The sequence below is a fragment of the Ranitomeya imitator genome, chromosome 3, assembly GCF_032444005.1.
Source record: "Ranitomeya imitator isolate aRanImi1 chromosome 3, aRanImi1.pri, whole genome shotgun sequence".
NCBI lineage: Eukaryota > Metazoa > Chordata > Amphibia > Anura > Dendrobatidae > Ranitomeya > Ranitomeya imitator.
In genome coordinates this window covers 326,315,413-326,330,156 of record NC_091284.1, presented here as the reverse complement: position 1 = coordinate 326,330,156, position 14,744 = coordinate 326,315,413, and the positions used below count along the sequence as shown (strand labels likewise).

Genomic DNA, 14,744 nt, shown 5'->3' with positions numbered 1-14,744 from the left:
CAACTCGGTGAGGTCCTCACAACTAATGTAGATGTTAAGTCTCTTCTCTCTGTCCCCCTTACGGATAGGAGAAGCCAGTATGACTGGTGGCCTGAGGTTTTTTATAGGGACCCTAGAGACACCCCGGCCTCCACAAGTTGCCACCTGGGTAGATGGTCGGGCAGCCAACATGAAATTAACTGTCCTGCCAGTCTCTGAAGTAAAGCATAGAGTTCCTTACTCCCTCGGTGTTCTGGCTACCGGTACTGCACTTCAGAAGGAGGCAACCTGCTTCTAGCTGGTCTCCCTTCTGATATTCCACTCCTGTTGCTATGACTTCGTTTCTCACTCACTGCAACACACTTCCTTTCTTTGTCTCTTTCTTGGGATGCTGTCGCATGGGATGCAGGCGCAGCTCCGTGTGCCTTCGTCTTCCACAGGCCGCAGCCTGGAGCTGGCTGGAACTCACTCGAACCAGCCTCTGCCAAAATCGGTCGGAACTCACTGACTGTCTCCTACTCCCTCCAGTCAGCTTCTGTCTAACTTCCTAACCAACCCACCAGTTTTACCCAAGTGTGAGGAGTGCCCTAGTAGATAGAAGCTTAGCTTCCCCTGGCGGACTGGAGTGTGAAGTGTGTTTTGTGGTTGTGATACCTGGACAGAAGATCTCCTCCATTGCCTTCAGACGTAACATCACTCCCCCTGGTGGAAGAATAACATTACTACAACGACCAGGACTCTGGGGCGCTGCACTCGCATAAGGTGGATGTAGCTATCAGCACAATAACACGCAAAATAGCATCTAAATTGCTGTGACCACCAGTGTGGCGCCGTGCGCTATTAGAGCGCTTTCCTTACCCAAGTCTGGGTGGTTAGTGGCGTCTGCCAGAGTGGCACAGTACACACTCTTGTGCATTTAAGTTACTTTCTCAGTTATTCTGTTACCCCAATTGTGGTGTCGAGCGCAAGAGGTCTACATGAACTCTAATCCTGTCTCCTGGGATAGAGTTCTGTGATTCCTTGCTTACACTCTTTGTGCGGTACCGCGGCCCTGTGACGCAACAAGGTTCGCTTCCTTCACACAGGGTGAAGATAACCCATGTGTGTATCCTCATTGTACCGCCATATAGTCCGTCATTACTCAGCAGCAGGTTCCATCTCTGCACGATGGACCCCGGGCTGCGAACGCACCTTATACCATCTCTCTAATTATTTGGTGTGTTCCGCTAGCCCTAACACTCCATATCCGTGATCTAATTCTCTAAAGAGACAAGGATTTGTCTCTCCTTCCCATTATTGTGTTTTATGTACACAATTGTATTTCTAATTGTATTTCTAAGTCGTTTTTTGATGAAACTACATCACATAGTGCAGATACGTGGGTGAATATATATTCACTCTTATTCTCATTTTTGATATATATGCCTTTTGGTTACTTCTTTTTTAGGAAACACAGCCTATCATATGTATATAATTTCATTATGAACCACCCTCATGATTGAATGTCATGTATCTATGGTGATTATATATTTATTGTTTGTTATATATTTTCTTATTTAGAATGCAACCTTGATAAAGGCTAATTAAGCCGAAACGTTGGGATGTTCGTTTCTGCTAAAAAAGTGTCTTCTGTTTATCCTTGTTCATCTGTGCTACGTTTACTGTCTCTTTTGCTTGCAACGTTTTGTATACCTATTTGTCTAAATATAATTGTTATTGGTTTATTATCTATTTGTATCCAATAAATTTGCTATTTTAGTATGGACTTGTACTCCGTTGCTGTCTGTATAATCTAGTTGTGGGAGTGTCCTATATGTACTCATCAGTGATTCTTCTCCTTAAATAGGCTCCCCCATGGTGGTTGTGAGCATGGTGGAGAAGTTTGGAACTATATGTTTTAGTTTGGGCTTGTTATATTGTTTATAATGTAGCATATTACCCAGATGTTCAATCTCCTTATATCTTGTAGATACACCAAAATGAAGACAGCAACCAACATTTATATCTTCAATCTGGCGCTGGCAGATGCCCTAGCTACTAGTACCCTACCTTTCCAGAGTGCCAAGTACCTTATGGAGACGTGGCCATTTGGAGAAATCCTCTGCAAGATAGTTCTGTCGATAGACTACTACAACATGTTTACTAGTATTTTTACCTTAACGATGATGAGTGTTGATCGCTACATTGCCGTCTGCCACCCTGTCCGTGCTCTGGACTTTCGCACCCCATCTAAGGCAAAAGCTATAAATGTATGCATCTGGATTTTATCATCTGTTATTGGGGTGCCCATTATGGTTATGGCAGTTACCAAGATAAATAAAGGTAAGTAGGTGCGAGGAATTATGTCCTATAAATATTACCTAAGAGCAAGAAATAACACAAAGATGTAGGCACTATAGGCATTAGAAAGATTCAAAAGATCATGAGCCTCTGGCCTTTTCGAAATAAATGATTATGTGGTTCAAGAAAAAGCCATCATTCAACGGTTATTTTGCAGCATAATATATTATGCATATGCATAGTGTGACCTTTTCACAGTACATAGAGATGCACAAAGATAGGAGAGCTCTGCATATTAAACTAGTTGTTAATATCATTCACACATATTTGGAAATGAGGAATAATGTTAGACTTGGGTGCCTGGGGTTTTATGATTTATCTGATTTAGGGTCCCAACATTCAGATATAATGATCATTGGACTAGGGATGTTTTTCGGCATGAGATAAATTAGCCATATACAATGTCATACCAAAGTATAGGCTAATGCAGGAATGAATTATACAATTTTACCAATATAACCAATACTACCAATACACAGTACAGGGCCCATATGGTGGATAGTTACCAGTATATCAGGTCATGGGCAGAATACATAGCAAATAGTAGTCCTGTCTGTCCTCCTGCCATATCTGTTTCCGTAAATCCATGTACTCCCCAAAAAGTAACTATGAAACATATTTTCTTAAAACTCACCATTGTGCTGTTCCTTTACTATTTCAACTAAAAATATATGAATAAATGTTACCATCTCTCTCGTTAAAGGTTTGCGTCTCTATATAGTCTGACAATGTTCATTTATCGCCCTCAGCATCAGACTATTAACAAAGAAAAATGGTTGCACCAATTGTCAGTTAGGCTTTGGCTGCTCACAAACTTTCTGTACATTTAATGATTTTAGTTCAACTATTGAGTGACAGCTGCAGGTTACAAGGTTGCCGCACCTCTTTATAGCCTGTACTGCAGCCATAGCTCAATAAGTCAAATTAATTAGTTGTGCTACAGAAAGTACCTATTCATACAATTCTGGGAGGAATAGCAGAGAAATATCTCAACTAGCGTTGAGCGATACTTTCCGATATTTGAAAGTATCGGTATCGGATGGTATCGGCCGCAACGGCAAAATATCGGATCTCGCCGACACCGAGTTCCGATACCAATACAAGTCAATAGGACACAAATATCGGAATGTATCCTCGATGGTTCCCAGGGTCTGAAGGAGAGGAAACTCTCCTTCAGGCCCTGGGATCCATATTAATGTAAAAAATAAAGAATAAAAATAAAAAATATGGCTATACTCACCCCTCGGATGAACTCTGGCTGTCACCGCTACAAGCGTCCGCCTCCGTTCCTGAGAATTGCAGAGAGTGAAGGACCTTCGATGACGTCGCGGTCAGGTGACCGATCACCTGAACGCTCACGTGACCTCTCACCTGACCGTGACGTCACCGAAGGTCCTTCACTCACTACAGTCTCAGGAACGGAGGCAGACGCTCGCAGCGGTGACAGCCAGGGTTCGCCGGAGGGGTGAGTATAGCCATATTTTTTATTTTTATTCTTTATTTTTTACATTAATATGGATCCCAGGGCCTGAAGGAGAGTTTTCTCTCCTCCAGACCCTGGGAACCATACGCACCGCACATTCCGATTCCGATTTCCGATATCACAAAAATATCGGAACTCAGTATCGGCATTCCGATACAGCAAGTATCGGCCGATACCCGATACTTGCAGTATCGGAATGCTCAACACTAATCACAACACAAGTACTGATATATTAACATTTGTATTGCTTATTTCTCATTCACACCCAAGCCGAGGCTCCTTAATGCATTCAGCACCCAGACTAGAAAAAAAAAGATTCAGGTTGCTTACCAAAGTGTTATGCTCACTACAAAGAACAGAACCATAACACACTCCTAGATTAACCAGACCAAAAACATACTCTCAGCTTCTGATATACTTACTGCGTCTTGTTCTCTTTGATTTATACTTCCAGCATTGCTTAAGTTCCTAAAATCGAACAGCATCTGGTTGTTGTATTCACCCCCCCCACACACACACACATCAGAATTCTGTATATACCATGCTCCCCAGAGAAGGTCCTGACACTAACCAGCATCTGATAGAACAATTGTATTCACAATCATTTTGTCCCCATCTTTCTTCTTCAGCCTCTGTAAAGAGCACGTAAATAAGTGTCCAACAAATTTGCCTGTTTAATGGTCTAAAATCAGCTTGTGTAAATACACCCTAAATGTTTCTGTGTGACGGTGCAATATCTTAGAATTTGGGGTCCTTTTTAATTTTGCCTAGTGCTTCACTTGACCAATACCTCATACTGCTCTGGCAAAAATTCAGAGACCACTGCAAAATGTTCAGTTTGTCGGATTTTTCTCTTTATAGGTATATTTTTGAGCAAAATGTAAATTGTTCATCTACTATATAATTGTCTAAGGGTCACTTCTGTCTGTCTGTCTTTCTGTCTGTCACAGATATTCATTGGTCGCAGCCTCTGTCTGTCATGGAAATCCAAGTCGCTGATTGGTCGTGGCTGTTTTGCCGCGACCAATCAGCGACCGGCACAGTCCTTCGGCAATATGGCCGCTCCTTCCTACCCGCAGTCAGTGCCCGATCCGTACTCCCCTCCAGTCAGCCCTCACACAGTGTTAATGGCAGTGTTAAAGGACCGCGTTATGCCGCGGTGTAACGCACTCCATCAACGCAGCTATTAACCCTGTGTCACCAACTTTTTACTATTGATGCTGCGTATTGATGCAGCATCAATAGTAAAAAGGTCTAATGTTACAAATAATAATAATAAAAAAAAGGTTATTCTCACCCTCCGACGTGGCGTCCTGTCCTCGGCACTGCAAGCGGCAGGTTCCGGTGCAAAGGATGCTATGAGAGAAGGACCTTCCATGACGCCACGGTCATGTGACCGTGACGTCATCACAGGTCCTGCGTTCATACCAACCCTTGGACCAGAAGCTGCCAAGTGCACCGCACACAGACGCCAGGACTACTAGGGGCTCTTCGGAAGGGGAGTATATGTTTATTTTTTATTTTAAGTCTTTTTTAATCTGTTACATACGTGACTCTGTGCTGTATACTACGTGCGTCTGTGCTGTATACTACGTGGCTGGGCAATATACTACGTGGCTCTGTTCTGTATACTACGTGGCTGTGCAATATACTACGTGGCTGGGCAATATACTTTGTGGCTGGGCAATATACTACGTGATTGGGCAATATACTATGTCGACTGTGCAATATACTACGTGGACATGCATATTCTAGAATACCCGATGCGTTGGAATCGGGCCACCATCTAGTATGTTATATATATATATATATATATAATTGTCTAAGGGGTACTTCCGTCTGTCTGTCTGTCTGCAACTTCTGTAACGGAAATCCCGCGTCGCTGATTGGTCTCGCCAGCTGACTGTCATGGCTGCCGCGACCAATCAGTGACGGGCACAGATTAGTCCCTCCCTACACCCCTGCAGTCAGTGCCTGGCGCCCGCATACTCCCCTCCACTCACCACTCACACAGGGTTAATGCCAGTGGTAATGAGCCACGGGTACCACACTCCGTTAACGCTGCTATTAACCCTGTGTGTCCCCAAATTATTACTATTGATGCTGCCTATGCAGCATCAATAGTAAAAAGATGTAATGTTAAAAATAATTTAAAAAAAACAAAAAACCTGCTATGCTCACCTTCCGTAGTCCGACAATGCGCTCGCGGCTGTCGCCAGCTTCCATTCCCAGAGATGCTTTGCGAAATTACCCTGAAGACTTAGCGGTCTTGCGAGACCGCTAAGTCATCTGGGTAATTTCCCAATGCATCCTGGGAACGGAAGATGGCAGCAGCCGCGCGCATAGGGACAGCTTTGCTGGATCCCGACGGGTGAGTATATAACTATTTTTTATTTTAATTATCTTTTTTTGTGCCCACACTGCTATATACTACGTGGGCAGTGTTACATAGCGTATAGGCTGCGTTATATACAGCGTGGCTGCTATATACTACATGGCCAGTGTTATATACTACGTGGGCTGTGTTATATACTGCATGGCTGCTATATACTACGTGGTCAGTGTTAGATACTATGTGGGCAGTGTTATATACCACGTGGGCTGTGCTATATACTGTGTGGGCTGCGTTATATACTGCGTGACTGCTATATACTACGTGGCCAGTGTTAGATACTTTGTGGGCTGTGTTATGTACTGCGTGGCCTGTGCTATATATTACGTGGCCACTGTTATATACTGCATGGCCTGTGTTATATACTACGTCGCCTGTGTTATATACTGCGTGGCTGCTATATACTGCGTGGGCTGTGTTATATACTATTTGAAGAAAACTATATGTGATATTTGCGCTATATGAAGCCATAAATAGTTAAAATACTGGGAAATGTCATAAACAAGGTTCCCCATACAGGACTGTGATTAACAAGATGTGTTTTCTTTTGAGATGGGTGTGTTCATACGGATCAAAAGTATCCACTCAACACTCCCGATTATGATAAAGAATCCCTACGGCTGTTGAGCGACAATCGCACCTATAAAAAACTAACCATGGACCCATCAGCTAACTATTTAAAAGAAATGCAAAGCTTGATACAAACAGGTTTCCAAAAGGGATTTTTAAATAAGAATGAATTTGATTTTGTAAATAACATGCATCCCCGGGCTCCATATTTTTATTATTTACCTAAGGTCCACAAAGATCTGCTGCATCCACCAGGCAGACTGATCATCTCCGCCATAGGAGGCCTCACATCTAACCCTTCTAAATTTGTGGATTGCTACCTACAGAGACTGCGTCCCCACCTTCCATCCTATTTGAAGGATAGTGCACACATTTTAAATATTCTGCAGAAGATACAATGGGAAGAACACTATATCATGGGGACTTTAGATATAATTTCCTTCTACACTGTGATTGAGCACAAAAAGGGATGTGAAGCAGTTGAATATTTTATGTCAAAGAATAGCCAGACACCCAGGGATCAGAATCTTTTTATTCTAGATTGCATCGACTTTATACTCACTCACAATTATTTTAAATTCGGGGCGGACTACTACTCCCAGGAATGGGGTGCTGCCATGGGTACCAGGTTCGCCCCTAGTTACGCCAACCTTTACGTAGGGAGGTGGGAAGAAGAAACCATCTTCAGCGGGGGTGAGCTACAGGCGAACCTGGTCCTATGGCAGAGGTTCATTGACAATATCATATTTATTTGGTCTGGGGGCCCCATTTTAATTAAATGATTTTATTCAACACTTAAACACAAATGATTACTTTTTAAAATTCACTTCAGTTATAAATAATAAAGAAATACATTTTTTAGACTTAAGAATTTTTATCGATAGCAACAAAATACATACTCAAATATATCACAAACCCACTGATTCTGGAAACTATATAGCCTTGGACAGTTGTCATCTTCCCAGGTGGCTTCTCAATGTTCCAAAGAGCCAATTCATCAGGGCACATAGAAATTTCTCTAGACTGGACGACTATAATAAGGAAGCAAACCTCTTGGTGGAGAAATTTGTAATTAAAGGATATGACAAAAAAATTCCTGTTAGAAACTAAGGAACAGGTTGGAGAACACCCGAGGGAAAGGTTCCTGATGCAGATAGAAAAGAAGTCAGAAAAAATGAATGGAGAAAAATAGGGAGATTATGAGATTCCAATTATAATGCAATATAATTCTAATAGTGGACAGCTGAACAAGATTGTAAATAAACATTGGAACATACTCAAAGAGGATAAGATAATTGGGGAGTTACTACCAGTGCGTCCAAAATTCGTTTTCAAAAGGGCAAAAAATTTGGGGAATCTAATTGCCCCAACGATATGTAGACCTCTGGAGAAAGAAGAAAAAAATCATCATTTTTTATCAAAACGCCCCAATGGCTTCTTCCCATGCAAAACATGCTTATCATGTAAGAAATTAGGCACAAAAAACAAATCTCCATCTCCAATCAGTCAACAGTAATTAATATTAAAGATTTCATCACCTGCTCCACTAAAGGAGTTATCTACAGTATTATGTGCCCTTGCAAGAAATTATACATAGGTCGCTCTATTCGCCCTATGAATGTAAGGATTAGAGAACATTTGTGCAACATTAGTAAAAAATTCTCGGAACACCCTTTATCTCAACATTTTGATAAAATATTACGGGGGTTCACTTGAGGACATCTTAGTCACTGGACTGAAAATAGTGAAAAAAGACTGGAGGGGTGGCAACTTTATTCACCAAATGTCAAGAGAAGAAATGAGGTACATATTTAAACTGAATACTTTGGCACCCCTCCACGGTCTAAATACTGAGATAGAACTGTTTGCTTTTATCCAATGAGCAAATTATAAAAAAAAAAAAGGCGGCACGCTATATAAAGCACACATCTTGCACACAGCACCATCCCTGATGAAGGAGTCAGTGACTCTTAAACGCGTAGGATTAGTTGGTCCTGTGTGCTATTCGTAGCTCCGTAGCTCCGCAGCTCCGCAGCTTTGCAGCTGGTCACGTGTACACATCACGTGACTGTGACGTCACACAAGGTCCTGCACCTTGTCGGCTTCAGCTCTATACACGCGGCCGCCACTGCCTGTGCACGGCAGTTACCAAGCTCTGGCGGAGTACGCTAGTCACCAGCCGGGAAAGTGTCTCCTATGCTACTATTTGCTCTGCAACATGTTGGATATTTTCGGAGCAGAGATTCAGAGAAGGCTTCAGATACCAACCTTTCAGCGCATGAGTGAAGGACCTTCCCGCATGTCAGCACTGGACACAGATTTCCTTTTCTTTGATATTAAGGTAAACACATCTTGTTAATCACAGTCCTGTATGGGGAACCTTGTTTATGACATTTCCCAGTATTTTAACTATTTATGGCTTCATATAGGTGAACTTAGCGCAAATATCACATATAGTTTTCTTTGATTAACCACTTCTGGGACGATTAGGAGTGATTTCGTCCATATATTTGCTGCTTATTCACCTGGAGCAACTAAGCAGTGCCGTATGGTTCATTTTTAGACTTATATACTATTTGGGCTGTGTTATATACTGCGTGGCCACTGTTATATATTGCGTGGTCTGTATTAACGCATCAGGTATTCTACAAAATGTATGTATGTATATAGCAGCCACATAGTATATAGCACAGGCCACGTAGTATTTGTCTGCTGTATACTACATGGGTCCTATATACTACGTGGCCTGTGCTATATACCATGTGGCTGCTATATACATACATACATATTCTAGAATACCCGATGCATTAGAATCGGGCAACTATAGAATAAACTAGATGAACTTCTGACAATATGTCTCCGAATTTCCAAGTAATAAATTTTGGGGTTTTTTTTCTAAAAAGGAGAAATGGTCAAAATTAAAAAAAAAACAGTGCTTTCAGACCTCAAATAATGCAAAGAAAACAAGCTCATAACCATTTAGAAACAACAATAGTAATGTTTTATCTCAGGAAGAGTTCAGAAATCAATATATTGGTGAATAACCATGATTTTTAATCACAGCTTTCATGCGTCTTGGCATGCTTTCCACCAGTCTTTCACACTGCTTCTGGTGCAAAAATGTAAGCAGTTCTTTGTTTGATGGCTTGTGACTATCCATCTTCCTCTTGATTTCATTCCAGAGGTTTTCATTGGGGTTCAGGTCTGGAGATTGGGCTGCCAATGACAGGGTTTCGATGTGGTGGTCTCTTAATTTTTACCAGAGCTGTATATTATGTATATTTTTTGCACTTCCATTTTTCAGGGTGCAGCCAGGCCCAGCATTTTTGGCCTTGTAAACTGTGGTGTCTGTTCACATGGGTGCACTTAGATAACGCTAGGCAGCCCGCCTGATCTAATAGTATGGACATAACTAATAGGCTGTTAACCAGGTACTATGCATTACTTGTGTGTGACCAGCACCCTATACAAGACACTTTTGTGCAATCAAATTCTAAGCAATCACCCCCTCCATGGATTGGTAGGCCGTGAGTGGTTGTCTCATCAGTATTTTGCACCTGTGTTGCCAACATCTTTACTACATGGGTCTGCTGCATCCAGAGAGTACATTGAATATATCAGAAATTGACTTCTCCATCGTGTGTTCCAATTAAGTTTTTTGTGTATGTTGGACTACCCACAATGTGTTTTTTTATTGTAAAGTCACTGAAATTGTGAGTTGTTGCCATTATCTTGCGTTAAACATGTCAGGCCAGTCATTCATGATAGTATTTACTATTTCTCCAAGTTTTCTCACATCGGTGATGAAACCTAGTATAGTTCAAAAGTGTTCAAAAACCTTGGAAATCACTTGGTAACAATTTACAGATTTGCAGATTTCTGTAAATTGTTTTGCATTGCTGCTGACATTGCCCTAAATTCTGGCACATTGCTTGGTACAAGCAGTAAAATGACTCTATATTTCCTCTCCTACTTTCATGGTACAGTTAAAATCCATTAATAACACAAAATAATATATAGAGGACAATTATTTTGGAATTGCTGCTACTAATGTTAGTGTAACCATTACATTTTAGTGACCGGTTACTTTTTCCCGTGAGTGATACAGATATTTTGTTACTTTGCAGTAATCATTCAGACACTGCGTTGGGTTTATGAATGTTCCTTTTATAACGAACCAATGTGCAATAATAGGAGATATTTTGAAGGAGCCTGGGAACTTTTTTAAAGCATTGCTTTTTTTTACAATCGGTACAATTTACCACTAATATTAATGCATTAATATTGTTTTCCTTACTCTTTACAGCTGGCGCAGTTTTTTGTACTCTTCAGTTTCCTCGCCCAGAATGGTATTGGGACACTGTTACTAAAATCTGTGTTTTCATTTTTGCTTTTGTGGTGCCAGTCATGGTGATTACAGTATGCTATGGTTTAATGATTCTCCGACTTCGTAATGTTCGCCTTCTGTCTGGCTCAAGAGAGAAAGATCGTAACCTTAGACGCATAACCCGTATGGTTTTAGTTGTGGTGGCTGCATTTATCATCTGCTGGACACCCATCCATATATTTGTAATTGTGTGGACCATGGTGGAAATTGACAAAAAGAACCCCTATGTGATAGCCAGCTGGCATTTTTGTATTGCCTTGGGATACACCAATAGTAGTTTGAATCCAGTTCTCTATGCCTTCTTAGATGAAAACTTTAAGAGATGCTTCAGAGAATTCTGCCTTCCCTTCCGATCCCATTCTGAGCAGAGCAGCTTCAGCCGAGCCCGTAACACCACCCGTGATCAAGTGTCTACCTGTGCTCAGTCACCTGCACCAGAAAAGCCGGTATGACTAGACATGGATGGCCGACGGAGAGGATCCCGAGGCCGAAGAGGGGAAGATTTAAACTCAGAAGTTACTCAGGTTACTAGTACAACAGAATTTTAGCAGGAAGGACTCCTGCTTACTTCTGAAAAAAAGTTCTCTTGAGTACTAGGCTGTCATATTACGCAGATCCATTGTTCTTGGAACTGAAGACAATTACCAATAGATTTGACAATCAAACCTTCCACAAATGGATCCTAAGTGACTCCAGAAATCTGTTGCAGCTGGAGGACTAAATCTCTGGGTACTATTGATATTGCTACCTATGAATCTTCCAAAAGTTGAAAACTCTAAGTGCTGAACTTACATGTTTTTTTGAATAAGGAGAAGACTAATTTTATGGGTCCAGTGGTGATGTTTGATCTAATGACCCTCATTTCTTTTTAGTGTAGTGCATATTTTCCATATCTGAAAAGAGAAAGATTATATAATAACTCATATTGCTTAAGACTTGTACAGTATAAGAAAAGACAATGGATTTCGTCATGTGTTTGTCCATAAAAATTAACATAAGCCTGCTACGTTTGCCATATTTCAAGGAAAAAATGGAAGCCAGACAATGAAGAAGTGCATATTTGACAAATCATAAAATGAAAACAGGACTTTAAGTATGCTATGTACATCAGGCTTGGGGTACATATCCATCAATTTATCAGAAAAGAAGCAATAATCAACTTAGAAACAAAGATGGCCATTTAATTGTTTTTTTTGTTCTTCAAGAAAGCGGAAAACTGTCTGCCATACAAGACTGTATTAAAACGTTGGAATATTGCGATATTTATAACCTAATATTGGATGATAGATCTTTATCGTCCATATGTGTCAACACTTTACAGAGTGTTAAGAGGTTGTGTAAGAAATGTTTAACACTAGATTTGATTACTGAGGTCTGGTACTTGGTGATCTGTATTGTGTCCCTTAAAGGGATATTCTTTGGGTATGTTGGTGCTTGCTTATGTGTAGATGCTATATTTGTGTATATTTCCACTACATACACACATACATTTGCAATATTTACTGACATTTGATGATGTTGTTACCTTGAAACAATGGCTGCATATATTTTGTATAAAACCTTACAGAGTGCATTTAAATCAATGGAAGCAAATCAAATTTTCTTTTTCAAATCTTACACATAATTTTCTTTATCATATCTTACGCAGACCAAAATAAACTGAGGACATTAACGTATGCTAAGTCTTCTATAAATAACCCTTCTTACCAATACAAAATCATGTTCCTCAATGATTAATGTAGCTTAGCCTTGTACAACCTGTAAACAAAAAGATCAAAACCAGCTTGCTCTCCTGCTATCTGCAGTATATTTTCTTGTTGCTCAAAGTAGCAGCAAAGGGCTTTAAAAAAAAAAAAAGAACACAGGTATAGTTATATAAAAGATATATGGAAATAAAGTAACAAAAGGATAGTTTTTGAAATAAAGTGTTTTATCTGAATTCATGTACAGTGGCTTGCAAAGGTATTCACCCCCTTGGCTTTTACTTATTTTGTTACATTACAGCCTGTGTTTACATATTTTTCAATCCGATTTGTGTGTGATGCATCAAGACTAAATTGTCTATGTTGGTAAATTAAGAAAAATATAGGCATAAATGAAATTTATGGGATCAAATAACTAAAAATTTACAGGTGCACATGTAGTCACCTCTTTTACTATGAAGCCCCTAAAAATTTCTGGTACTGGTGACACGCCCACCAGGTCTGTGGGGTACTCTGAACCGGGTCGGACAGTTTTATTGCAAAGTCACGGGGTCGTGACCCGACTCCATGGCCCTGCTGTGCCGTAAAATGGAGAATATGTATATTGGATTTAACGTGACGCCACCTGTGGTGTTTGGCAACAGATGGCCGATGCTGCTAAAGGAGACCGCTGGGGCTGATGGTGACACAGCTAGTTCTGCTCCCCACATGTGGAGCGGGGCCCCAGGGCTACCGGTTCCATTTTATGTCAGGCTTCGTGTACCTTGTGGTGCAGGACTAAGGGTGCAAGAGATCAATGAATGACGCAAGGGCTGTAGTTTTCTTTTCCTTTACTATGCTATGCAGCCTGGAAGCAATTTTTGGATACACCTAGCTAGGTAGGTACGGTGGCCTTCCTTCTGCGCTGTCCTCAATTTTTTCTTGCTGCCTAACAGCTCGCCCTCCTGCTGCAAACTGTCCTCTCTGTTTTTAAAAACTAACTGTTGCCCACATGACAGGCAGCTCGAGCCTATCACATGTGCTGCTCCTTTGTGCCAGTTCCAGGCTCTGATATGCTGCTGTGCCACCGGGTACTAGATCGGGCCAGGAGACCTGCAGTCCCCTGCTCTCCGGATTTAGCTGCTGGGACTTCAGTACCTTCGCAACCATGTAACGGTATACATTTCCTAGCGCTCAGCCCTGGGGCGAGTTAGCGGTGTATGAAACTCTTGACCTCTCCAAGAGTGCATGGAAGCCTCCTTATTTGCATACAAATTAAAAGTAACAGGTCCAGTGCCAGTATGGTTTAATAGGGGCTGAGACACCTAAATTACTGTATAGCCCATTTATAATGCGTTTTAGTGGTGACAGACTCATTTTAAGGAGAACTACAAGATAATTCTTATGGGCATGTTAAACATCATATAGACAGTACATGGACTCACCAAGACACAAGCCAAATGAGTAAATATTCCAAAGATTTGTAGACTCCAATAAAAGTAGAAATAAACTTTTATAAAACTTTTGTCCTTTGGCAATCCCTAAAGCATTGATATATAATGCTATATTGTTAAAAAAAATTGTAATGTTTATTTATGTTATAATACTTATTTTAATGCTATTTTTGAATTAGTAAATTAATATACAGTGGCTTGCAAAAATATTCAAATGCACCACCACCTAGGCATTTTTGGGGTTTTGATACACAACTTGGAATTTCATAGTTTTTTTCAGGGTTTGCATCAGTTCATATAAAGAAAATGTCTATAACTGTGAACATTTAGTTTTCTATTTATTGGGAAGCAAACAATAAATAGTTGCAGTGTGCATAACTGTTCAACCCCTAAAATCAGTACTTTGTACAACCTCCTTTTGCAACAAATTCAGCTGAATGTTACTTTAGAATTATGC

The 14,744-nt window shown here is 40.7% G+C and overlaps 1 protein-coding gene across 1 annotated transcript in view; it reads left to right on the top strand.

The window, feature by feature from the left end:
* OPRD1 (opioid receptor delta 1) overlaps positions 1–12,995 on the top strand; it is a 137,279-nt gene extending 124,284 nt beyond the window's left edge. Inside the window, exons 2-3 of the mRNA XM_069760137.1 lie at positions 1,949–2,301; positions 11,071–12,995. Of these exons, the coding sequence (XP_069616238.1) occupies positions 1,949–2,301; positions 11,071–11,603 (886 nt within the window). The 3' untranslated portion in view covers positions 11,604–12,995. The remainder of the gene's footprint in view (positions 1–1,948; positions 2,302–11,070) is intronic.
* The last annotated feature ends 1,749 nt before the right edge of the window (positions 12,996–14,744 follow it).